The sequence below is a fragment of the Amblyraja radiata genome, chromosome 13 (genome assembly GCF_010909765.2).
Source record: "Amblyraja radiata isolate CabotCenter1 chromosome 13, sAmbRad1.1.pri, whole genome shotgun sequence".
Lineage (NCBI taxonomy): Eukaryota > Metazoa > Chordata > Chondrichthyes > Rajiformes > Rajidae > Amblyraja > Amblyraja radiata.
The window spans coordinates 53,501,125-53,528,023 of record NC_045968.1 but is presented as its reverse complement, the minus strand read 5'-3'; the positions used below and the strand labels follow the sequence as shown (position 1 = coordinate 53,528,023).

General features: G+C 41.0%; 2 protein-coding genes across 2 annotated transcripts in view; one reads left to right on the top strand and one right to left on the bottom strand.

Annotated features, from left to right (window-relative positions):
- The window catches only part of LOC116979505 (serine-rich adhesin for platelets-like), a 1,930,096-nt gene that overhangs the window by 1,224,803 nt on the left and 678,394 nt on the right, over positions 1-26,899 (top strand). The window lies entirely within an intron of this gene.
- The window catches only part of LOC116980023 (mucin-5AC-like), a 249,282-nt gene that overhangs the window by 146,821 nt on the left and 75,562 nt on the right, over positions 1-26,899 (bottom strand). Inside the window, exons 12-17 of the mRNA XM_033032093.1 lie at positions 25,990-26,049; positions 24,224-24,319; positions 19,416-19,475; positions 17,925-17,984; positions 12,599-12,694; positions 2,316-2,411 (exon numbers count right to left, since the gene is read on the bottom strand). Of these exons, the coding sequence (XP_032887984.1) occupies positions 2,316-2,411; positions 12,599-12,694; positions 17,925-17,984; positions 19,416-19,475; positions 24,224-24,319; positions 25,990-26,049 (468 nt within the window). The remainder of the gene's footprint in view (positions 1-2,315; positions 2,412-12,598; positions 12,695-17,924; positions 17,985-19,415; positions 19,476-24,223; positions 24,320-25,989; positions 26,050-26,899) is intronic.

The window sequence follows — 26,899 nt, the reverse complement described above, 5'->3', positions numbered from 1 at the left end:
GATGGGTATATGGAGCATGCATCCATATAAAGTGGTTGAGACAATAACAATTATATTATTTAAAAGAGACTTCCACATGGATGGATTTGAAAGTTTAGAGTAATATGGAATCATCGTGGGCAAATGTAGGTAGCTTCAATGGTTGATCATCCGTGGCTTGGACATATTGGACCGTGGAGATTATTTCCATTCTGATCGACACAATGACTCTCTTAGTCTAATGGGGCTTTTTCACGGGGCGACTTGACGCAAGAGTTAACCAGAGTTTAACATCGTGGGAACCTCGTGCGATAACAGTACGGCATTCGTGGACCACCGTGGACCACCGTGGCGCTAACGGCAGGTAATCGTGTAACTTGGTGACTCGGGAGAAAATTCAAGAAAGTTTGAATTTCTCCAAGAGTGACTTGTACACTTGTGGTTGAGCATTGCAACATTATATGAACGTAGTGGCCAGTGCGATATCCGTAATAACTCTTGCGGTTACCGTGGGAACTCCTGCGAACGGTGAACCCGGAAGCTGGACAGAGGGGACAGAAGGTGAGTAAAAATTGTCTTCTGTGGGATTGAATTTAAAAAATAAAGATTTGCATCCGCATATGGACATCAACTTATACATGAGTTATGTTAATGAGATTCAAGAATCTTTAAAAGGGACTTTACTGAAAGGTCCCGCATTTTTAGGGTCCGTGAGAAATTTTTCACATGTACTTCTTTGAGAGATACAGCTCGGAGTCCTCGCCAACTAGCATTCGATGCCTTTCCGAAGCAGGGTCCGGAACGCTACCAATCAATGTTCTCCAGAGACCCGTGTAAGGAGTGAACTGCACATGCTGGTTTAAATCGAAGACAGACACAAAAAGCTGGTGTAACTCAGCGAGTCAGCAGCATCTATGGAACAAAGGAAATAGGCAACGTTTCGGCCCGAAAAGTTGCCTATTTCTTGTGCATGTGTCGGAAGGAACAGCAGAAGCCGGTTTAAAGAGAATGCTGGAGTAACTCGACGGCAGGCAGCATCTCTGGGGAGAAGGAATGGGTGACGTTTCGGGACGAGACTCTGAAGAAGGGTCTCGAACCGAAACGTCACACATTCCTTCTCTCCAGAGATGCTGCCCGTCCCGCTGTGTTACTCCAGCATTTCGTGTCTATCTTCCGTATGCTCTGTGATGGTCATCTCGGAGTCAAGTGGCAACTCTGGTCTGTAGACACGAGGAACTGCAGATGCAGGAATCATGTGCAAAACACAGAGCGTTGGACGAGCCTGACCCTTTGAGTTCCCCCATCACTTTGTGTTGAAGTCAGGTCTGGACATTGCTTGGCTCAGTCTCAGGCGCCGGCTAACTAGGAAGGTCGAGTCAAAGTCCAGCACTAACACTCAAGAAATAACGTTTGCGGCCTGATGTTCCCAATATTTAATTGAAATCATCAATAAAGTAAATAAATAGATACCGGTCTAATCAGTATCTACGGGATTGGACAGGCTAGATGCAGGAAGAATGTTCCCGATGTTGGGGGAGTCCAGAACCAGGGTCCCAGTTTTACAGTCTTCATTTACTGGTGGCGGGTGTCTGTCACTGAAACAGGCAGGTGAGATTTCACATCCACCTTGTGTGTGCCTCTCTCTCTCTCCCTCCCTCCCTCTTACACAGGCTGAGAGACTCTGCCTATGTGAGTGTACGTCTCTTTCTCCCCCTCTCCCACACACAGTAAGACCGAGGTACTGTGCTCAGTCCATCTGTGTCTCCCACATACACAGTAAAACATGTCTCCAAATGAGCCAATTCAACCAAGGGAGGATATTTATAGCGTGTGAAAAAAAAGTGACATCATTTGTGCCATGTGATGATTTAACAACACTTCACAATGTTCATTCAAGATTTAACGGGAAAGCTCGGGAGACGGACAAGTCACTCGCACAAATAACAGAAATGCCGAGTACCGTGGGAACTCTTTATCTACCCCCCGTTATATCGTGTGATATCGTACTAGACCACGACCACTTCACTCTGGTTACATCTTGCGTCAAGTCGCCCCGTGAAAAAGCCGTATAAGGGGGTTGACAAGGCAAGTTTAATCAACATTTCCAAACAGAAGACTTTGTTACATTACTTTAATGTTGGCAGCAAGACAAGACACAATGGCTGCACACACAGACTGTCTACGGACAGGATAACTAAATACAAGACATCTCCCTTTGTCCTGTGCAGCGCCACCTGCTGCATGGGAGGAGCAAGGGTTCCTCCCACCCTACAGAGTCCACCAAACATCATACTACCCGTGCCCAGATTTGGAGTACAAGTTGTAATTTATGGTACCTGTGTCTGTTGATGTTGATTCAGTTGTATAAGGGGTTGTCATTGTACTTTGGTCTGTGGATCTGCTTAATTCTGTGGTTGCTGAAATTGGCGAATCTTCACATATGCAGAGAAATATCAGTTAAAATACATAGAAACATGGAAACATGGAAACATAGAAACATGGAAATATAGAAACATGGAAACATAGAAAATAGATGCAGGAGGAGGCCATTCGGCCCTTCGAGCCAGCACCGCAATTCATTGTGATCATGGCTGATCGTCCCTTATCAATAACCCGTGCCTGCCTTCTCCCCATATCCCTTGACTCCATTAGCCCCTAGAGCTCTATCTAACTCCCTCTTAAATCCATCCAGTGATTTGGCCTCCACTGCCCTCTGTGGCAGGGAATTCCATAAATTTACAACTCTCTGGGTGAAAAAGTTACTTCTCACCTAAGTCTTAAATGACCTCTCCTTTATTCGAAGACTGTGGCCCCTGGATCTGGACTCGCCCAACATTGGGAACATTTTTCCTGCATCCAGCTTGACCAGTCCTTTATTATTTTATATGTTTCTGTAAGATCCCCCTCATCCTAAATTCCAGTGATTACAAGCCTAGTCTTTTCAATCTTTCCTCATATGACAGTCCCGCCATCCCAAGGATCAACCTCATGATTCTACGCTGCACCACCTCAATCACAAGGATGTCCTTCCTCACATTAGGAGACCAAAACTGTACACAATACTCCAGATGTGGTCTCACCAGAGCCCTATACAACTGCAGAAGAACCTCTTTACTCCTATACTGAAATCCTCTTGTTATGAAGGCCAACATTCCATTAGCTTTCTTCACTGCCTGCTGTTCCTGCATGCCAACTTTCAGTGACTGGTGTACAAGGATACCCAGGTCTTGCTGTACCTCCCCCTTAACTAACCTAACCCCATTGAGATAATAATCTGCCCCCTTGTTTTTGCCGCCAAAGTGGATAACCTCACATTTATCTATATTATACTACATCTGCCACGCATCTGCCCACTCCATCAACCTGTCCAGGTCAGCCTGCAACCTCCTAACATCCTCTTCATAGTTCACACTGCCACTCAGCTTTGTGTCATCCACAAACTTGCTAGTATTGCTCCTAATTCCCTCTTTCAAATCATTAATATATATGGTAAACAGTTGCGGCCCCAACAATGGAGCCTTGCAACACTCCACTCACCACTGCCTGCCATTCTGAAAAGGACCCGTTCACTCCTACTCTTTGTTTCCTGTTTGCCAACCAATTTTCTATCCATGTCAACACCCTACCCCCAATTCCATGTGCTGTAATTTTAGTCACCAGTCTCCCGTGCGGGACCTTATCAAAGGCTTTCTGAAAGTCTTGATACACTACATCCACTGGCACCCCTTCATCCATTTTACTTGTCACATCCTCAAAAAATTCCAGAAGATTAGTCAAGCATGATTTCCCTTTCATAAATCCATGAATAGCAGTAATCCTTTTACTGCTATCCAAATGCCCCATTATTACCTCTTTAATAATTGACTCCATCATCTTTCCCACCACCAAAGTCAGACTAACAGGTCTGTAATTCCCTGTTTTCTCTCTCGCTCCTTTCTTTAAAAGTGGGAAAACATTAGCTATCCTCCAATCCACAGGAACTGCTCCTGAATCTATTGAACATTGGAAAATGATCAACAATGCGTCCACTATTTCTAGAGCCACCTCCCTGAGGACCCTGGGATGCAGACCATCAGGCCCAGGGAATTTATCATCCTTCAGTCCCATTAGTCTACCCAATACTATTTCTCGCCTAATTGAAATTTCTTTCAATTCATCTACCCCCTTAGATCCTCTGTCCTCTGTCCACCAGTTCATCTGGGAAATTATTTGTGTCTTCCTTAGTGAAGACAGATCCAAAGTACCTATTCAACTCTTCTGCCATTTTCTTGTTGGACTCTTTTTGTTTCACAAATCATGTAAAACGCAGCAGCGAAAGTTGAACTGATGAGATGAAATGTTAAATGGGATGAAAGCAACCAATCAATAATTGGGTGGATAACATTTAGACTTCTGACGAAACTTAAGAAACGCAAAAAACTTTGATATGGAATTATTTTCTCTGTGTTATGCATGGACTTGTCACTTTGCTATTACACAATGTATCATGCAGTTGTCATCAACTGAAATTTTTGAATTTGTGCATACAGTTTTGATTGAGTAGTTGTTCTTATCTTTAGAATTCGCATTCATTAATTACCTGAATTAATTGGCCAACTCTGATAATTCCACCGCCTATAATTTAATTGCACTCAACATTCACTCTTTCTAATTTCCATAGATATTTTTAATTTGGCTGGTTTCGCTTTACTGGTGTTATTCATGGCTAGTATCTTGGACAAAACTACAATAATTTTGAGGATGTAGCCACAATCAAGAAATGAAATATTCGTAACAAATTGACTTTATTTCTTGGATAAAAGGTTGATCTTATAGAGATGCATGCAATCATATGTGAATAGATAGAATAGGATACTCGCTGGGTCTCAGGAAGGTTGACACAGGTTTTATCATTTTTTCTAATTTTCCCTTGACCCATTTAAAGTACTGTTTGTAATTTATGGTACCTGGCACTGTTGATGTCGATTCAGTTGTATAAGGCGTGATTGTTGTACTTTGCTCTGTGGACGTGCTTGCTGCTGTGCTTGCAGATGTTGTTGAAGCTTCACACATGCAGAGAAATGTCAGTTAAAATGCATGGCAGCACTATCATGGCTACACTTGTGAATTGTGTAAAATGTCCCTGGAAGTCCAAGCTGACTTCAATTATTTGTTTTTTTCTATCTGATGATGCATGTTAATATCATGCAATTATGTAAGTGGTAACTGGTACATTGGATCTGCTGCTATTTTCTAAACAATGAAGCATCCACAATATTGACAAAAGATAAATGAATAATTATCTGATAATATTGACCTATTTGACTATTTATATGATATTCCTACTTAAATTATTGGATTGATTACAATAGCAACTACTTTTCTAACTGACATCAATGAGTTAGGCAAAAAATATTATACCCCAGTTATGACTCTACTTCTGTCATCACCTACAACAGCCTAATCTGGGATCCTCATGTTGAATCCTTTTTTTTGATAGGAGAGGCGCTTTATAAATTTGATAATTGAGTGCCTCACAGAGTAGATGGCTCTGCTGTTACCTCTGGATTTAAGTCGAAGCAGTTTTTGTGCTTGGTTCTGAGAATGAATATGAAGATGTGACCAATGGATTTTGAAAGGAAATGAATTGAAAATATGTGCAGGAGGAGGCCATTCGGCCCTTCTAGCCAGCACTGCCATTCATTGTGATCAAGGCTGATCGTAGACACTTGAAGGTAGACACAATCGTAGACAATTGAAGCTAGACACAAAGTGCTGCAGTAACACTTATCACGTGATGAACGAGGGTTTGATTAACCAGTAGCCCGACCACCAGATGGCGCCACACATCCACGATATTGCAAATAATTGGCTGTCTTTCATTATTTGACTACTTGCATGATATTCCTATTTAAACTATTGGGTTGATTAAAAAAGTTGTCAAAGCTTCACATATACAGATAAATATCAGTTACTATACATGGCAGCACTCCCATGGCTACACTTGTAAATTGTGTAAAATATTGCTGGGATTCCAATCTGACTTTAATTATTTGATTTTGTAAATCTGATGATGCATATTAGCCACATGCACTCACGTAAGTGGCAACTGGTTCATTGGATCTGCTGCTATTGTCCAATACAAAGGAGCATCCTCAATATTACAAATAATAAATGAATTATTTATTTATTTAGCAAGGATCTATATGAAATTCTAAATGAAATTCCACTTTGTCACTTGTGTTGGTAAGTAATGTATCTTTTTATAGTCTGATCAGTGAATCCTGGTGCTGCATTATCCTGGTGCCTGTTGTTTTGCGGCTATTGATGGAAGTAGTCGATGCAGTGGCAGTCGATGTGCTTGTTTCTAAGAATGAAATTAAGATGAGACATAAATTGTATTGAAAGGAAATTGGACTCTTCAAACTGACTGATGGATTGGACTCTTTGAGGAACATTGGTTTATATAAGCATCACCAATTCTTTGTCACATCTGTTGGTAAATATTGTATCTTTTTTAAGTTTGATCAGTGAATCCTGGTGCTGCATTATCCTCGTACCTGTTGTTTCGCTGCTGGTGGCGGATGTAGTCGATGCAGTGGCAGTTGTTGTGCTTGGTTCTGAGAATGAAATGAAGTTGAGACATCAATGGATAACTTAAGGAAATTGGACACCTTTTGTTTCATAAAGCAGGTAAAGTGCAGAAGTGAAGATTAAACTGACGAGAGATGTTAACAATGTATTTTGATTAAACAAGAATCATAAAATATTTTGGCAAGGAATTGTTTTCACTGTGTAATGCACCAACCTATCATCATGTTATTGCACAAAGTTTCATGTAACAGACATCAAATCAAATATTGGATTTTTACATGCAATTTTGATTGAGCATTTGCTGTTAGATTTAAAATCTTGCAACAATCAATTGGCCATTTTTGAGCAATCCACTGCCTATAATTTATTTACACTAGACTTTCAATCTTTCTAATACCCATAGATATTTTGAACTTGGTTTGTTTCATTTTACTGTTGTTATTCAAGGCCAGTACATTGAATGTAGGCAGTATAAAGACCTGAAATATATCCAAAGGTCCAGTCTTGGACTTTATTTCTCGGATGACAGGAGGCTGAAGATTTATCTTGTAGAGATGTAATAAAATTATATGGGAATAGATAGGGTGAATGTACAGTCTTATAGTGGGGGAATCAAATATGCAGAGAAATCGCAGTAAAATACAAGGCAGCACTATCATGTCGACAGTTGTAAAATGTACCTGGAAGTCCAAGCTGACTTTAATTATTTGTTTTTTAAAATTTAATGATGCATATTAGCAACATGCAGTCGTGTAATTGATGACTGGGGCATTTTAATACTATCAGATTCAGATTCAGATTCAACTTTAATTGTCATTGTCCGTGTACAGTACAGAGACAACAAAATGCATTTAGCATCTCCCTGGAAGAGCGACATAGCATATGATTTGAGTAAATATTTACAATTTTCCTAATTTTATTTGAACAATTGTCTGACTGATTATTGGCTTATTTGACTACTTGCATGATATCTATCTATATATTACTAATACTCTAATCTTGACCACTTCCTGTCTACGTTGTAATGACATTTGCGCAAAAACGATCCTATATAGCGCTATGATTTTTCGCCACCTTACTCACCATTCTCCTTTGCTGCAAGTCAAATAGGTTTTGTTCCGATCGGTGAAATAGTACGAAAGTTATGAAGATTTAGAAGTCCACCCCTCCCCCCACCCCCCTTCCCCCGCACCACCCTCCCACACCCCTCTCCCCCACGTCCCCAAACCCCACTTCACCACACACCCCCTCCCCACAACCCCCTCCCCCACACCTGCACTTCCCCACACCCCCCTCCCCCACACACCAGCTCCTCCCCCACACACCAGCTCCTCCCTCACACACCCCCTCCCCCACATCTCCCCTCCCACACCCCGCTCCCAACCACCCCCTCCCCCCCCCCCCCCCCCCCCCCCCCCCCCCCCCCCCCCCCCCCCCCCCCGCCCCCCCACACCCCCTCTGCCCCACACCCCCTCCCCAGAGTGGTGGAACATTGCTTTGGGGGAACAGGTTGCATTGGGGGAACAGGTGAGTGGTGGAATATTGTTGGGGAATGGGTTGTGTTGGGGCGGACATGGCATCCCATGAGACTGGGACCCAAAGGGTCCAACTGAGTCCAGTTTCTACTTAAATTAATGGGGTGATTATACTAGCGAATGTTTTTATAACTGACATCAAAGTGTTAGGCCACAATATTATACCCCAGTTACGACTGTGTAATATTAGAAATTATATATAATTTTACAAGTAAACTGACAAAATACTTTTCTTTTACAAGTGACTTATTTTTCTCTTGTAATATTCTCCTGACCACACTCTGCTGTTTCTCTAGATTTGTTCAATAATTCTCAGCAAGTAACTTCGAACTGACTGATGGATTGGTCTCTTTGAGAAAGATTGTCTAATATCTTGATTAAGCATCAACTATTGTTTGTCACATGTGTTGGTAAATATTGTATCTTTTTAAGTTTGATCAGTGATATCAATGGATATTAAAACTATATTAAATACATTTTGTTTGATGGAGCATGTCACATAGCAGTAAAAATGAAAATGAAAATGATGAGAAGAAATGTTAAAGCATTGGGGTTAATATTTGGAGTTTTGATGGAACTGAAGAATGATAAAAAAAGTAGGCATGGATTTTTTCTCTCTGTATTTTGCACAGGTTTGCCACTGTGTTATTGCATTATTTTTTAATGTATTCAGTCATCAACTGAAAATATTGAATTTGACCATGCAATTTTGATTGAGGATTTCAGCTTGATTTAGAATTCTGCTTTCATTAGTGAAATACCAGGCCATTTCTGAGCTTTCAACTGCTAATTTTAATTTTGTTCTCTATATATACATAGCTATTTTATAATCAGTTACTTTTACTCTTGATATGTTGGTAAGTAAAGTATGATTTTAAAGTCTGATCAGTGAATGCTGGTGCTGCATTATCCAAGTACCTGGTGATTTGTTGCTAGGGGTGGACGTGGTCGATGCAGTGGCAGTTGTGGTGCTTGATTCTGAGAATGAAATGAAGATGTGACATTAATTAATATTGAAAGGAAATTGGATTATTTTTGTTTCGTAAGTACAGTAGTGAATCTGGTGCTAATTTCCGAACACAGAAACATCCACAATATTACAAATGATGAATGAATAATTGCCTGACTAACAACATAATTTTTTTCCATGTGACTTCTTCTCCTCATGTAATGCTCCCCTGACTGCACTATGCTGTTCTGTAGAATTGCTCAATAATACTGAGCAATTAACTGTGAACAGATGGATAGTATGGCCTCTGGGAAAAATTGTTTAATATATTGATCTAGCATCAACTATTGTTTGTCACGTGGTGGGAAGCAATGTATCTTTCGAAAGTCTGATCAGTGAATCTAACAAATAATTGCATTATCCTAGTACCTGTTGTTTCGCTGCTAGTGGCTGCCGTAGTCGATGCAGTGGCAGTTGATGTGCTTGGTTCTGAGAATGAATTCAAGATGTGACATCAATTGTTATTGAAAGTAAATTGGACATATTTTGTTCCATAAAGCAGGTAAAGTTCTGCAGTAAGAATTAATCTGATGAGAAGAAATGTTAACAAAGCATTCAATACATAATTTGATGGATAACATTTGTAGTTCTGATGAAACTTAGGAATCAAGAATAATTTTGGTATATCCTATTTGCATAAGGACATTTACGATACATTAAAGACGGGCAGGGGTGAACCCTGTTTCTTACAGAGTAGGCGGATAAATTTTGATCTTATAGAGGTGTATAAAATCAAATGAGAATAGATTGGGTGCCTGAATAGAGTCTTTATCGCAGAGTGGGGAAATCAAGAACTAGATGGCACAGAGCGCAGAGCTCCATCCAAGACCACAACAAATCGCAGAGATTTGTGGACGTAGCCGAGATCATCACGCAAACTAACCACTTGTCCATTGACTCCATCTACACTTCATGCTACCTCAGCAAGGCCTCCAGCGTAATCATGGACTGTTCTCACCTACGACACTCCCTCTTCTCCCCTTGCCTTTCTCCTGTAACTGCAACTACGTGCCGTCTTTCCGTTGACTGGATAGCATGTGAAAAAAAGCTTTTCACTGTTCTTCGTTACATGTGAGAAGACACTAAACTAAATTAAATAATTTCAAGGTAAGAAGAGAAAATACATAATATGTACCTGAAGGGAAACCTTTTCACAAAGGGTGATGGGTTTATGGAGCAAGCAAACAGATTAAACGGTTGAGGCAGGAGCAATAATCATATTTAAAAGACATTTAGACTGGTGCATGAATTGGAAAGGCTTAGACCAATCTGGAACTGCCTAATCTGGGATCCTGATGTTTAATCCAAGTTTAGTGATGGGAGAGGCACTTTGAAAATGTGATTGTTGAGTGCCTCACAGAACAGACTGATCTGCTGTTACTTTCAGCTTTACAATATGTATTATGCAGACATAAGGAAGGAAACTAACAATATACTTTTCCTGTTCATATGACGTTCTCGTCTTGTAATATTCTCCTGCTTGCATTTTGCAGTATTAAAAGCATTGTTCAATATTTCTCAGCATTTTACTGTGAACACTTTGTGAGTTTGGGACTCTTAACAGAAAATTTTGTTGAGACCATGATTGAGCATTATCTATTGTTTGGCTCTTGTGTTGGTAAGTAATGAATCATGTGAAAGCCTGATCCGTGAATCCTCGTGATGCAAAACTGTGAGCTGATTGATGGTTTGGCCATGTTGAGGAATATTGGTTGATATAATGGTGGAGCATCAGTTATTGATCGTTACGTGTTGATAAGTAAGATATATATTTAAAGTCTGATCAGTAAATCCTGGTGCTGCATTATCCAAGTACCTGTTGTTTCGCTGCTAGTGGTGGACATAGTCGATGCAGTGGCAGTTGTTGTACTTGGTTCTGAAAATGAAATGAAGATGTGACATCAATAGATATTGAAAGGAAATTAAACACATTGGAGCATTTATTGAGTACATGGACAGAACCTACTCAGTGAACGGTCGGGCTCTGGGGACTGTTGTAGTGCAGAGGGATCTAGGAGTACAGGTACATAGTTCGTTGAAAGTGGCATTACAGACATATAGGATGGTGAAAATGGCTTTTGGCACATTGGCTTTCATCATTCGGAGTATTGAGTATAGACGATGAGAGGTCATGTTGCAGTTGGATAAGGCTTTAGTGAGGCTGCATTTGGAGTACTGTGTTCAGTTTTGGGCACCATCTTATAGAAAAAACGAGGTCAAGCTGGAAAGGGTGTAAAGGGTTTAAAATGTACTCAATACACTATACACAACTATACACTACACAACCGATGTAAATGGAGATAGCTTCAACGGCTGATCATCCGTGGCATGCACATATTGGGTTGTAGACCCTATTTCCATATATGGGAGTGGCTGCGCTGCCTTGCAGCTGCCGCTCGCCTGCAGTCCGTTTGTCTTTTCTGTTTTTTGTTTTCTTTTGTCCTGTTTTTGCGGTTTGTTTTGGTTTGTTTGGCTGTGTGTGTGTGGGGGGGTGGGTGTGGTGTGTTTTTTGGCTCTTCCTTCGGGGGGATGCGACTTTTCCTGCCGTATCCCCGTTTCCGTGTCCGTCTGCGCTGAGGCCTATCGTGGAGCTGGCGGCCTCCAACTGCGACCGACCTCGAGGCTGTGGAGGCTGTGGAGCAGAGCCAGGACTTACCAACACGAGCCTGGCCGACTTCGGGACTGTGGTTGCGGTGCGGCACAACTTCCGACCCGACTTTGGAGCCTCGGAGGCTCAGCCGCGGGCCAGTGTGCCAGTGGACGACATCATCGGGAGCTCGAGTTCTGTTTTCCGGAGCTCCCGCAACTACAGCTGCGTCCGCTGGACTGGAGGACGGCAGCTTCGGCAGCTTCGACCGCCCCGGGCCGCGCAGTTTGAACCGGCCCGTTTGCGGAGCTCGGATTTAGCCTGCGGGACTTACCCACCATCACCCGGCGGGCTCACAACATCGGAGGCTTGGATTACCTCAGCGCAGAGGGAGAGCAAGGAGGGAAGAGACAATGACTTTGGGACTTTAAACTGTGTTGAGTGTTTGTTATTTATTCCATGTTATGACTGCAGGCTAAACCATATTGTTTGTTTTGTTTTTGTTTTTGTCTTTTGTTTTTACCTTGTTTGGGATGTGTTTACCTTGTGTGGGACTAAAGATGGAAATTAGCTACTGGCTACAATCTTGCGTATTACATGCAAATGTTTATTAATATGCACTGTCCCTAATAAAATCAATTCAATTCAATTCTGTACTTCTTCTACTTTTGTGTGGTGTGCACAGCCTAAAGTTGTTGGACAGCTTGTTCTATTTGATCTTCCGTTTGTGTGCATCGAGTTGGTTGCATTAGTCGAAACAGGGCGGACCACGTGAACATTGCAATATTCCAACCCTTCCATTCTGTATGACACAATTATTCTCCGAGTCTAAGGAAGGTTGCACAAGAGAGGTTTTATCACAATTTTCAAATTTACCTGGCCCAGATTTGGAGTACAAGTTTTAATTTATGGTACCTGTCTCTGTTGATGTTGATTCTGTTGTATAAGAGGTCATCGTTGTACTTTGGTCTATGGATGAGCTTTCTTCTGTGGTTGCAGAAATTATCGAATCTTCACAAATGCAGAGAAATATCAGTTAAAATACATGGCAGCACTCTCATGGCTACACGTGTAAAATGTTGCGGGAAGACCAAGCTGATTCAATGATTTCATTTTTAAAAATCTGATAATGCACATTAACATCATGCAATCATGTAAGTAGTAACTGGTGCATGGGATCTGCTGCTATTTTCCAAACAAAGAAGCATCCACGATATTAACAAATATCACATCGGCATGGTGGCGAAGCGGTAGAGTTGCTGCCTTACAGCGCTTGCAGTATCGGCAACCAGGGTTCGATCCCAACTACGAGTGCTGTCTGTACGGAGTTTGTACATTCTCCCCGTGACCTGCGTGGCTTTTCTCTGAGACCTTCAGTTTCCCCCCCACACTTCAAAGACGTACAGGTTTGCAGGTAATTGAGCTTGGTATAAGTGTAAAATTGTCCCGTGTATGTGTAGGGTAGTGCTAATTTGCAGGGATTGCTGGTTGGTGTGGACTCGGTGGACCGAAGGGCTTGTTTGCGCGCTGTATCTCTAAACTAAACTAAGTAATAAATGAGTAATTGCCTGACTTTTTCTGTCACCAATTACATAGTTTTGAGTCGAGAGAGAAAAGATAAAATAAGAATTTGAGGGGATCTTTACATAGAGGGTGAATCACCGTGGGCAAATGGAGCTAGCGTCAATGGCTGACCATCTGTATTGGGCTGTTGAGACTATTTCCATTCTGTATCTTACAATTCCTCTCTGAGTCTAAGGCAGTTAGTCAGGACATGGGGTGGAAGATTGCAACCTTCATGTGGTCCGCCCTGTTTCGACTAATGCAAACTTACAAAATTCTTAAGGGGTTGGACAGGCTAGATGCAGGAAGATTATTCCCGCTGTTGGGGAAGTCCAGAACTAGGGGTCACAGTGTAAGGATAAGAGGACTGAGTCTTTTAGGACTGAGATGAGAAAATCATTTTTTACACAGAGAGTGGTGAATCTGTGGAATTCTCTGCCACAGAAGGTAGTTGAGGCCAGTTCATTAGCTATATTTAAGAGGGAGTTAGATGTGGCCCTTGTGGCTAAAGGGATCAGGGGGTATGGAGAGAAGGCAGGGATGGGATACTGAGTTGGATGATCAGCCATGATCATATCGAATGGCGGTGCAGGCTCTAATTGCAACACTTGTGAATTGTGTTAAATGTCCCTGGAAGTCCAAGCTGACTTAAATTATTTTTTTTTTTCTATCTGATGATGCATGTTAACATCATGCAATTATGTAAGTGGTAACTGTTACATTGGATCTGCTGCTATTTTCTAAACAACGAAGCATCCACAATATTGACAAAAGATAAATGAATAATTCTCTGACATATTATTGACCTATTTGACTATTTGTATGATATTCCTACTTAAACTATTCGATTGATTACAATAGCGACTGCTTTTCTAACTGACATCAATGAGTTAGGCAAAAAATATTATAACCCACTTCTGTCATCACTTACAACAGCCTAATCTGGGATCCTCATGTTGAATCCTTTTTTTTTGATAGGAGAGGCGCTTTATAAATTTGATAATTGAGTGCCTCACAGAGTATATGGCTCTGCTGTTACCTCTGGATTTAAGTCGAAGCAGTTTTTGTGCTTGGTTTTGAGAATTAATATGAAGATGTGATCAATGGATTTTGAAAGGAAATGAATAGAAAATATGTGCAGGAGGAGGCCATTCGGCCCTTCTAGCCAGCACTGCCTTTCATTCGGAGGAGGAGCCATCTTGGGGAACGGCTGCTAACCAGCAGCCGTCCGTTTATTCAATTTTTGGTTCAGTTTTTAGTAAGTCTTGTCTTTCGTTTGTAGGAGAAATTGACTTCTTAATGTGGGGGGAAGGAGGTAATCTTACTTGTAGGTCCCTACCTGGTCGGTGAGGCAGCTTTTTCTCCGGGCTGCTCGTCGACCCGTCCTCGTGACCTACCAGCGTGCTTGGAGCGCCATTTCCTGGCGGGAACCGCCCAGCACCTCGGCTTCGGTGGCGGCACAGCGCTGGAGCGCTATCGTGGTGCGGAGCGGGCGATGCCTTGCCTGGGTCGCCGCGCTGGATTGACGCGCTGGAGCTCCGGTGAGATGTGACCGCCGAGATCAACACCTCCGGGCTGCGGGTTTGCGGAGCGGAGCGGGCGGCGCCGTCTTTAACATCGGGAGCCTGGGAGCTCCAACCCGGTGCGTCCCTGTCAGCTTCGGAAGCCGACAATCCCCTGCTAGGAAGCGGCCGTTCCAGGTGGCCCAGCCACTGTGAGGACTCTCCCGACGCCGGGGCAACTCCACCTGGCCAGAACGGCCAGGAACATCGGGCCTCCGTAGAGGCAATAGCGGTGGCCTCAAATAGGCCTGACTTCTGGGAGAACTGGGGTTGGGGACTGGACTTTGTGCCTTCCCCCACAGTGGTAACCATTGTGGGGGGATGATTTTTCTGTGTGTCGTTGCTATGTTAGTCTGTGTCCAAGATGGCTGTCGGAAGAGAGAGTGGATGCTGGCGCGCTTTAGCTGCCGCTGCTCTCTCTTCACATTGTGTTTTTTGATTTGTTTTGATTTTGTGTCTTTGGAGCGATTTCTATCTTTAATTTGTATATTGATGTCAATACACTGTCAAATATAGCAAGCTTCAATGTCTGATCATCCGTGGCTTGGACATATTGGGCTAAAGAGACTTTTTCCATTCTATGTGCCTTCATTGCTGTCTGAGTCTAAGGAAGGTTGACAAGACAAGCTTGATCATATGCCCAGATTTGGAGTACAAGTTGTTATACTGTATATGGTACCTGTCTCTGTTGATGTTGATTCTGTTGTATAAGAGGTCATCGTTGTACTTTGGTCTGTGGACGTGCTTTCTTTTGTGGTTGCGGATATTCTCGAATCTTGACAATAACATTTAGTGGATGCAGTGGCACTTGGTGTGCTTTGTTCTGAGAATGAAATGAGGACGTGACATCAATGGATAATTGAAACAAAATTGTACTCTTTTTGTTTCATAAAGCATGTAAAGTACAACAGTGAAAATTAAATTGACTTGAAGATGCATATTTGCAACATGCAATCATGTAAGTGATATCTGGGTGCAGGGGATACGGTGCTTTTTTGCAAACACAGAATTATCCATGTGATATCAATGAAAATTACAGTGGAAATGGAAAGTAAATTGGACACATTGCGTCATAAAGCATATAAACTGCAGCAGTGAAAATTAAACTGGTGAGAAGAAATGTTACCAAGAATCCAACGAATAATTGCAGTGGATTTCTGATGAAAACTAGGAATCATGAAAAAATTATTTCATGGAATTTTTAAATCTGTGTTATGCATGGCATTGTCACCATGTAATTGCACAATGTTTAATGTAGTAGTCTTGAACTGAAAATGTGGAATTTGTGCATACAAATTGGATTGAGCATTTCCTGTTAGATTTAACATTCTCTTTCCTTAGCTTCCTTTAATTAATTGGATTAACTGATCTTTTTCACAGAGGGCGATGGGTGTATGGAGCAAGCATCCAGATGAAGTGGTTGAGGGAGGAACAATTATATTATTTAAATGAGATTGAGACAGGTGCATGGATGGAAAGTGTTAGAGTGATATGCAACACTCGTGGGCAAATGGAGCTAGTTTCAATGGCTTGGACCTATTTGGCCTTGAGAATATTTTCATTCTGTGTGACATTTGTTCTGTAAGTCTAATGAAGGTTGAAAAGACATTTTCATCATTATTTCCAAATATCCCTTGCCCAGATTTGGTGTTCGACTTGTAATTTATGTTACCGGTCTCTGTTGATGTTGATTCACTTAGAAACATAGAAACATGGAAATTAGGTGCAGGAGTAGGCCATTCGGTCCTTCGAGCCTGCACCGCCATTCAATATGATCATGGCTGATCATCCAACTCAGTATCCTGTACCTGCCTTCTCTCCATACCCTCTGATCCCCTTAGCCACAAGGGCCACATCTAACTCCCTCTTAAATATAGCCAATGAACTGGCCTCGACTACCCTCTGTGGCAGAGAGTTCCAGAGATTCACCACTCTCTGTGTGAAAAAAGTACTTCTCATCTCGGTTTTAAAGGATTTCCCCCTTATCCTTAAGCTGTGACCCCTTGTCCTGGACTTCCCCAACATCGGGAGCAATCTTCCTGCATCTAGCCTGTCCAACCCCTTAAGAATTTTGTAAGTTTCTATAAGATCCCCTCTCAATCTCCTAAATTCTAGAGAGTATAAACCAAGTCTATCCAGTCTTTCTTCGTAAGACAGTCCTGACATCCCAGGAATCAGTCTGGTGAACCTTCTCTGCACTCCCCCTATGGCAATAATGTCCTTCCTCAGATTTGGAGACCAAAACTGTACGCAATACTCCAGGTGTGGACTAAAATACATGGCAGCATACTCATGGCTACACATAATACTCATGGCTAAACACAAATAATAAATTAACAATTGCCTGACTTTCATCATTGGCTTATTTGACTGCTTGCATTATATTCCAACATAAACTATAGCTCTGTAGATGTAATTTTACCTAGAATTCAACGAACATGGTACATGAGGCAAGCATCCATATGAAGTGGTTGCGACAAGAACAGTTAAATTATTTAAAAGAGATGGACAGATGAATGGATTAGAAAGTTTAGAGTGAATTGGAACCATCGTGGGCAAATGGAGCTGGCTTCAATGGCTGATCATATTGGACATATTGGACCGTGGAGATTATTTCCATTCGGGGTGACACAATTACTCTCTAATTCATGGAGGGGTTGACAAGACAAGTTTAACAATATTTCCTAATTTCCCATGCCCAGATTTGGAGTACAATTCTAAACTGACATTAGTTATTTTATTTTCTATTCTGATGATGTGTATTAGCAACATACAATCATGCAAGTTGTAACTGGTGCATTTGATCTACTGATATTTTCTAAATAAATAAGCATCCACGATAATAGAAATGTTAAATTAATAATTCTCTGACTTACATTATTGACATTTTGACTACTTGTACGATATTTCTACATAATTATTGACATTTTGACTACTTGTATGATATTTCTACATAAGCTATAGGGTTGATTACAACGGCGACTACTTTTCAAAGTGAATTCCAGATGTTAGGCAACAATATTCTACTCAAGTTATCACTATATTTCTGTCATGGATTACGACCCATTATTGAATGAGTTTGATCAGTGAATCCTGGTGCTGCATTATCCTCGTACCTGTTGTTTCGCTGCTGGTGGCGGATGTAGTCGATGCAGTGGCAGTTGTTGTGCTTGGTTCTGAGAATAATATGAAGATGTGACATTAATGGAAATTGAAAGTGAATTAAACACTCTTTTGTTTCCTAAAGTAGGTAATGAGCAGCAGTGAAAATTAAACATGCGAAATAAATTAGAGTGAAATGGAACTGCCATTGTCAATTAGAGCTAGATTCAATGGCTGATGATCCATGTCTTGGACATATTGAGCTGGAGAGATTATTTCCATTCCATGTGCCATCATTGCTGTCTGAGTCTAAGGAAGATTGCCAAGACAAGCTTGATCATAGGCCCAGATTTGGAGTACAAGTTGTTATACTGTATATGGTACCTGTCTCTATTGATGTTGATTCTGTTGTATAAGTCATCGTTGTACTTTGGTCTGTGGACGTGCTTTCTTCTGTGGTTGCAGATATTGTCGAATATTGACAAAAACATGTAGTCGATGCAGTGGCAGTTGTTGTGCTTGGTTCTGAGAATGAAATGAGGATGTGACATCAATGGATAATTGAAACAAAATTGTATTATTTTTGTTTCATAAATCATGTAAAGTACAACAGTGAATATTAAAAGGACCAGAGAATGCATATTTGCAACATGCAATCATGTAAGTGACATATGGTGCAGGGGATAGGGTGCTATTTTGCAAACTGTCTAAGTCAAAGAGGGGTTGACAAGACAAGTTTAATCAATATTTCCAAATTACCCATGTCCAGATTTAGAGTACAATTCTAAACGGACATTAATTATTTTATTTTTTATACGGACGATGTGTGTTGGCAACATACAATCATGGAAGTTGTAACTGGTGCATTTGATCTACTGATATTTCCCAAACAAAGAAGCATCCATGATATTAGAAAAGTTAAATTAATAATTGTCTGACTTACATTATTGTCTTTTTTGAATACGTGTGATATTTCTACATAAGCTATAAGGTTGATTACAATGGCGACTACTTTTCAAAGTGAATTCCAGATGTTAGGCAACAATATTCTACTGGAGTTATCATTATATTTCTGTCATGGATTATGACCCATTATTGATTGTCACGTGTTGGTAAATGATGTATCTTTTTTAAGTTTAATCAGTGAATCCTGGTGCTGCACTATCCTTGTACCTGTGCATAATGCAATCATGTAACTATTACCTGGAGCATTTAATCTGCTGCTATTTTTCAAACAAAGAAGCATCCACGATATTAATGAATAATAAATGAATAATTTCCTGACTTTCATTATTTGATTATTTGACTACTTGCATGATATTTCTACTTAATCTATTGGGTTGTTTAAAATAGCGACTGCTTTTCAAAGTGAATTAAAGACGTTAGGCAATAAAATTCTACCTCTGTCATCAATTACAACTGCATTATTGATTGTCACGTGTTGATAAGTAAGATATGTTTTTAAATTCTGATCAGTGAATGCTGGTGCTGCATCATCCTAGTACCTGTCGTTTCGCTGCTGGTGGCGGACGTAGTCGATGCAGTGGCAGTTGTTGTGCTTGGTTCTGAGAATGAAATGAAGATGTGACATCAATGGACATTGAATGCAAGTTGTTTCATAATGCATGTTAAGTGCATCATGGAAAATTAAACTGATGAGAAGTAATGCTTAGAAGGATTGAATGAATAATTGCGTGGTTAATCATTGGAGGTCTCATGAAAATTAGGAATCATGAAAAATCATCTTTTTCACAGAGGTGATGGGTATATGGAGCATGCATCCATATAAAGTGGTTGAGACAATAACAATTATATTATTTAAAAGAGACTTCCACATGGATGGATTTGAAAGTTTAGAGTAATATGGAATCATCGTGGGCAAATGTAGGTAGCTTCAATGGTTGATCATCCGTGGCTTGGACATATTGGACCGTGGAGATTATTTCCATTCTGATCGACACAATGACTCTCTTAGTCTAATGGGGCTTTTTCACGGGGCGACTTGACGCAAGAGTTAACCAGAGTTTAACATCGTGGGAACCTCGTGCGATAACAGTACGGCATTCGTGGACCACCGTGGACCACCGTGGCGCTAACGGCAGGTAATCGTGTAACTTGGTGACTCGGGAGAAAATTCAAGAAAGTTTGAATTTCTCCAAGAGTGACTTGTACACTTGTGGTTGAGCATTGCAACATTATATGAACGTAGTGGCCAGTGCGATATCCGTAATAACTCTTGCGGTTACCGTGGGAACTCCTGCGAATGGTGAACCCGGAAGCTGGACAGAGAGGACAGAAGGTGAGTAAAAATTGTCTTCTGTGGGATTGAATTTAAAAAATAAAGATTTGCATCCGCATATGGACATCAACTTATACATGAGTTATGTTAATGAGATTCAAGAATCTTTAAAAGGGACTTTACTGAAAGGTCCCGCATTTTTAGGGTCCGTGAGAAATTTTTCACATGTACTTCTTTGAGAGATACAGCTCGGAGTCCTCGCCAACTAGCGATCGATGCCTTTCCGAAGCAGGGTCCGGAACGCTACCAATCAATGTTCTCCAGAGACCCGTGTAAGGAGTGAACTGCACATGCTGGTTTAAATCGAAGACAGACACAAAAAGCTGGTGTAACTCAGCGAGTCAGCAGCATCTATGGAACAAAGGAAATAGGCAACGTTTCGGCCCGAAAAGTTGCCTATTTCTTGTGCATGTGTCGGAAGGAACAGCAGAAGCCGGTTTAAAGAGAATGCTGGAGTAACTCGACGGCAGGCAGCATCTCTGGGGAGAAGGAATGGGTGACGTTTCGGGACGAGACTCTGAAGAAGGGTCTCGAACCGAAACGTCACACATTCCTTCTCTCCAGAGATGCTGCCCGTCCCGCTGTGTTACTCCAGCATTTCGTGTCTATCTTCCGTATGCTCTGTGATGGTCATCTCGGAGTCAAGTGGCAACTCTGGTCTGTAGACACGAGGAACTGCAGATGCAGGAATCATGAGCAAAACACAGAGCGTTGGACGAGCCTGACCCTTTGAGTTCCCCCATCACTTTGTGTTGAAGTCAGGTCTGGACATTGCTTGGCTCAGTCTCAGGCGCCGGCTAACTAGGAAGGTCGAGTCAAAGTCCAGCACTAACACTCAAGAAATAACGTTTGCGGCCTGATGTTCCCAATATTTAATTGAAATCATCAATAAAGTAAATAAATAGATACCGGTCTAATCAGTATCTACGGGATTGGACAGGCTAGATGCAGGAAGAATGTTCCCGATGTTGGGGGAGTCCAGAACCAGGGTCCCAGTTTTACAGTCTTCATTTACTGGTGGCGGGTGTCTGTCACTGAAACAGGCAGGTGAGATTTCACATCCACCTTGTGTGTGCCTCTCTCTCTCTCCCTCCCTCCCTCTTACACAGGCTGAGAGACTCTGCCTATGTGAGTGTACGTCTCTTTCTCCCCCTCTCCCACACACAGTAAGACCGAGGTACTGTGCTCAGTCCATCTGTGTCTCCCACATACACAGTAAAACATGTCTCCAAATGAGCCAATTCAACCAAGGGAGGATATTTATAGCGTGTGAAAAAAAAGTGACATCATTTGTGCCATGTGATGATTTAACAACACTTCACAATGTTCATTCAAGATTTAACGGGAAAGCTCGGGAGACGGACAAGTCACTCGCACAAATAACAGAAATGCCGAGTACCGTGGGAACTCTTTATCTACCCCCCGTTATATCGTGTGATATCGTATTAGACCACGACCACTTCACTCTGGTTACATCTTGCGTCAAGTCGCCCCGTGAAAAAGCCGTATAAGGGGGTTGACAAGGCAAGTTTAATCAACATTTCCAAACAGAAGACTTTGTTACATTACTTTAATGTTGGCAGCAAGACAAGACACAATGGCTGCACACACAGACTGTCTACGGACAGGATAACTAAATACAAGACATCTCCCTTTGTCCTGTGCAGCGCCACCTGCTGCATGGGAGGAGCAAGGGTTCCTCCCACCCTACAGAGTCCACCAAACATCACATTACCCATGCCCAGATTTGGAGTACAAGTTGTAATTTATGGTACCTGTGTCTGTTGATGTTGATTCAGTTGTATAAGGGGTTGTCATTGTACTTTGGTCTGTGGATCTGCTTAATTCTGTGGTTGCTGAAATTGGCGAATCTTCACATATGCAGAGAAATATCAGTTAAAATACATAGAAACATAGAAACATGGAAAGATAGAAACATGGAAATATAGAAACGGAAACATAGAAAATAGGTGCAGGAGGAGGCCATTCGGCCCTTCGAGCCAGCACCGCCATTCATTGTGATCATGGCTGATCGTCCCTTATCAACAACCCGTGCCTGCCTTCTCCCCATATCCCTTGACTCCACTAGCCCCTAGAGCTCTATCTAACTCCCTCTTAAATCCATCCAGTGATTTGGCCTCCACTGCCCTCTGTGGCAGGGAATTCCATAAATTTACAACTCTCTGGGTGAAAAAGTTACTTCTCACCTAAGTCTTAAATGACCTCTCCATTATTCGAAGACTGTGGCCCCTAGTTCTGGACTCGCCCAACATTGGGAACATTTTTCCTGCATCCAGCTTGACCAGTCCTTTATTATTTTATATGTTTCTGTAAGATCCCCCTCATCCTAAATTCCAGTGATTACAAGCCTAGTCTTTTCAATCTTTCCTCATTTGCCACGCATCTGCCCACTCCATCAACCTGTCCAGGTCACCCTGCAACCTCCTAACATCCTCTTCATAGTTCACACTGCCACTCAGCTTTGTGTCATCCGCAAACTTGCTAGTATTGCTCCTAATTCCCTCTTTCAAATCATTAATATATATGGTAAACAGTTGCGGCCCCAACAATGGAGCCTTGCAACACTCCACTCACCACTGCCTGCCATTCTGAAAAGGACCCGTTCACTCCTACTCTTTGTTTCCTGTTTGCCAACCAATTTTCTATCCATGTCAACACCCTACCCCCAATGCCATGTGCTGTAATTTTAGTCACCAGTCTCCCGTGCGGGACCTTATCAAAGGCTTTCTGAAAGTCTTGATACACTACATCCACTGGCACCCCTTCATCCATTTTACTTGTCACATCCTCAAAAAATTCCAGAAGATTAGTCAAGCATGATTTCCCTTTCATAAATCCATGAATAGCAGTAATCCTTTTACTGCTATCCAAATACCCCATTATTACCTCTTTAATAATTGACTCCATCATCTTTCCCACCACCAAAGTCAGACTAACAGGTCTGTAATTCCCTGTTTTCTCTCTCGCTCCTTTCTTTAAAAGTGGGAAAACATTAGCTATCCTCTAATCCACAGGAACTGCTCCTGAATCTATTGAACATTGGAAAATGATCAACAATGCGTCCACTATTTCTAGAGCCACCTCCCTGAGGACCCTGGGATGCAGACCATCAGGCCCAGGGAATTTATCATCCTTCAGTCCCTTTAGTCTACCCAATACTATTTCTCGCCTAATTGAAATTTCTTTCAATTCATCTACCCCCGTAGATCCTCTGTCCTCTGTCCACCAGTACATCTGGGAAATTATTTGTGTCTTCCTTAGTGAAGACAGATCCAAAGTACCTATTCAACTCTTCTGCCATTTTCTTGTTGGACTCTTTTTGTTTCACAAATCATGTAAAACGCAGCAGCGAAAGTTGAACTGATGAGATGAAATGTTAAATGGGATGAAAGCAACCAATCAATAATTGGGTGGATAACATTTAGAGTTCTGACGAAACTTAAGAAACGCAAAAAACTTTGATATGGAATTATTTTCTCTGTGTTATGCATGGACTTGTCACTGTGCTATTACACAATGTATCATGCAGTTGTCATCAACTGAAATTTTTGAATTTGTGCATACAGTTTTGATTGAGTAGTTGCTGTTATCTTTAGAATTCGCATTCATTAATTACCTGAATTAATTGGCCAACTCTGAGCCTTCCACCGCCTATAATTTAATTGCACTCAACATTCACTCTTTCTAATTTCCATAGATATTTTTAATTTGGCTGGTTTCGCTTTACTGGTGTTATTCATGGCTAGTATCTTGGACAAAACTACAATAATTTTGAGGATGTAGCCACAATCAAGAACTGAAATATTAGTAAAAAATGGGTGGGGTTGGACTTTATTTCTTGGATAAAAGGTTGATCTTATAGAGATGCATGAAATCATATGTGAATAGATAGAATAGGATACTCGCTGGGTCTCAGGAAGGTTGACACAGGTTTTATCATTTTTTCTAATTTTCCCTTGACCCATTTAAAGTACTAGTTGTAATTTATGGTACCTGGCACTGTTGATGTCGATTCAGTTGTATAAGGCGTCATTGTTGTACTTTGCTCTGTGGACGTGCTTGCTGCTGTGCTTGCAGATGTTGTTGAAGCTTCACACATGCAGAGAAATGTCAGTTAAAATGCATGGCAGCACTATCATGGCTACACTTGTGAATTGTGTAAAATGTTCCTGGAAGTCCAAGCTGACTTCAATTATTTGTTTTTTTCTATCTGATGAAGCATGTTAATATCATCGGTGACTGCCAATCACCTCCCCACCCCCCGGACACTTATTATCACATTATTATTTATTTAAATCATTTGCTATGTCGCTCTTCCAGGGAGATGCTAAATGCATTTCGTTGTCTCTGTACTGTACACTGACAATGACAATTAAAATTGAATCTGAATCTGAATCTAATATCATGCAATTATGTAAGTGGTAACTGGTACATTGGATCTGCTGCTATTTTCTAAACAATGAAGCATCCACAATATTGACAAAAGATAAATGAATAATTATCTGATAATATTGACCTATTTGACTATTTATATGATATTCCTACTTAAATTATTGGATTGATTACAATAGCAACTACTTTTCTAACTGACATCAATGAGTTAGGCAAAAAATATTATACCCCAGTTATGACTCTACTTCTGTCATCACCTACAACAGCCTAATCTGGGATCCTCATGTTGAATCCTTTTTTTTGATAGGAGAGGCGCTTTATAAATTTGATAATTGAGTGCCTCACAGAGTAGATGGCTCTGTTGTTACCTCTGGATTTAAGTCGAAGCAGTTTTTGTGCTTGGTTCTGAGAATGAATATGAAGATGTGACCAATGGATTTTGAAAGGAAATGAATTGAAAATATGTGCAGGAGGAGGCCATTCGGCCCTTCTAGCCAGCACTGCCATTCATTGTGATCAAGGCTGATCGTAGACACTTGAAGGTAGACACAATCGTAGACAATTGAAGCTAGACACAAAGTGCTGCAGTAACACTTATCACGTGATGAACGAGGGTTTGATTAACCAGTAGCCCGACCACCAGATGGCGCCACACATCCACGATATTGCAAATAATTGGCTGTTTTTCATTATTTGACTACTTGCATGATATTCCTATTTAAACTATTGGGTTGATTATAAAAGTTGTCAAAGCTTCACATATACAGATAAATATCAGTTACTATACATGGCAGCACTCTCATGGCTACACTTGTAAATTGTGTAAAATATTGCTGGGATTCCAATCTGACTTTAATTATTTGATTTTGTAAATCTGATGATGCATATTAGCCACATGCACTCACGTAAGTGGCAACTGGTTCATTGAATCTGCTGCTATTGTCCAATACAAAGGAGCATCCTCAATATTACAAATAATAAATGAATTATTTATTTATTTAGCAAGGATCTATATGAAATTCTAAATGAAATTCCACTTTGTCACTTGTGTTGGTAAGTAATGTATCTTTTTATAGTCTGATCAGTGAATCCTGGTGCTGCATTATCCTGGTGCCTGTTGTTTTGCAGCTATTGATGGAAGTAGTCGATGCAGTGGCAGTCGATGTGCTTGTTTCTAAGAATGAAATTAAGATGAGACATAAATTGTATTGAAAGGAAATTGGACTCTTCAAACTGACTGATGGATTGGACTCTTTGAGGAACATTGGTTTATATAAGCATCACCAATTCTTTGTCACATCTGTTGGTAAATATTGTATCTTTTTTAAGTTTGATCAGTGAATCCTGGTGCTGCATTATCCTCGTACCTGTTGTTTCGCTGCTGGTGGCGGATGTAGTCGATGCAGTGGCAGTTGTTGTGCTTGGTTCTGAGAATGAAATGAAGCTGAGACATCAATGGATAACTTAAGGAAATTGGACACCTTTTGTTTCATAAAGCAGGTAAAGTGCAGAAGTGAAGATTAAACTGACGAGAGATGTTAACAATGTATTTTGATTAAACAAGAATCATAAAATATTTTGGCAAGGAATTGTTTTCACTGTGTAATGCACCAACCTATCATCATGTTATTGCACAAAGTTTCATGTAGCAGACATCAAATCAAATATTGGATTTTTACATGCAATTTTGATTGTGCATTTGCTGTTAGATTTAAAATCTTGCAACAATCAATTGGCCATTTTTGAGCAATCCACTGCCTATAATTTATTTACACTAGACTTTCAAATCTTTCTAATACCCATAGATATTTTGAACTTGGTTTGTTTCATTTTACTGTTGTTATTCAAGGCCAGTACATTGAATGTAGGCAGTATAAAGACCTGAAATATATCCAAAGGTCCAGTCTTGGACTTTATTTCTCGGATGACAGGAGGCTGAAGATTTATTTTGTAGAGATGTAATAAAATGATATGGGAATAGATAGGGTGAATGTACAGTCTTATAGTGGGGGAATCAAATATGCAGAGAAATCGCAGTAAAATACAAGGCAGCACTATCATGTCGACAGTTGTAAAATGTACCTGGAAGTCCAAGCTGACTTTAATTATTTGTTTTTTTTAATTTAATGATGCATATTAGCAACATGCAGTCGTGTAATTGATGACTGGGGCATTTTAATACTATCAGATTCAGATTCAGATTCAACTTTAATTGTCATTGTCCGTGTACAGTACAGAGACAACAAAATGCATTTAGCATCTCCCTGGAAGAGCGAC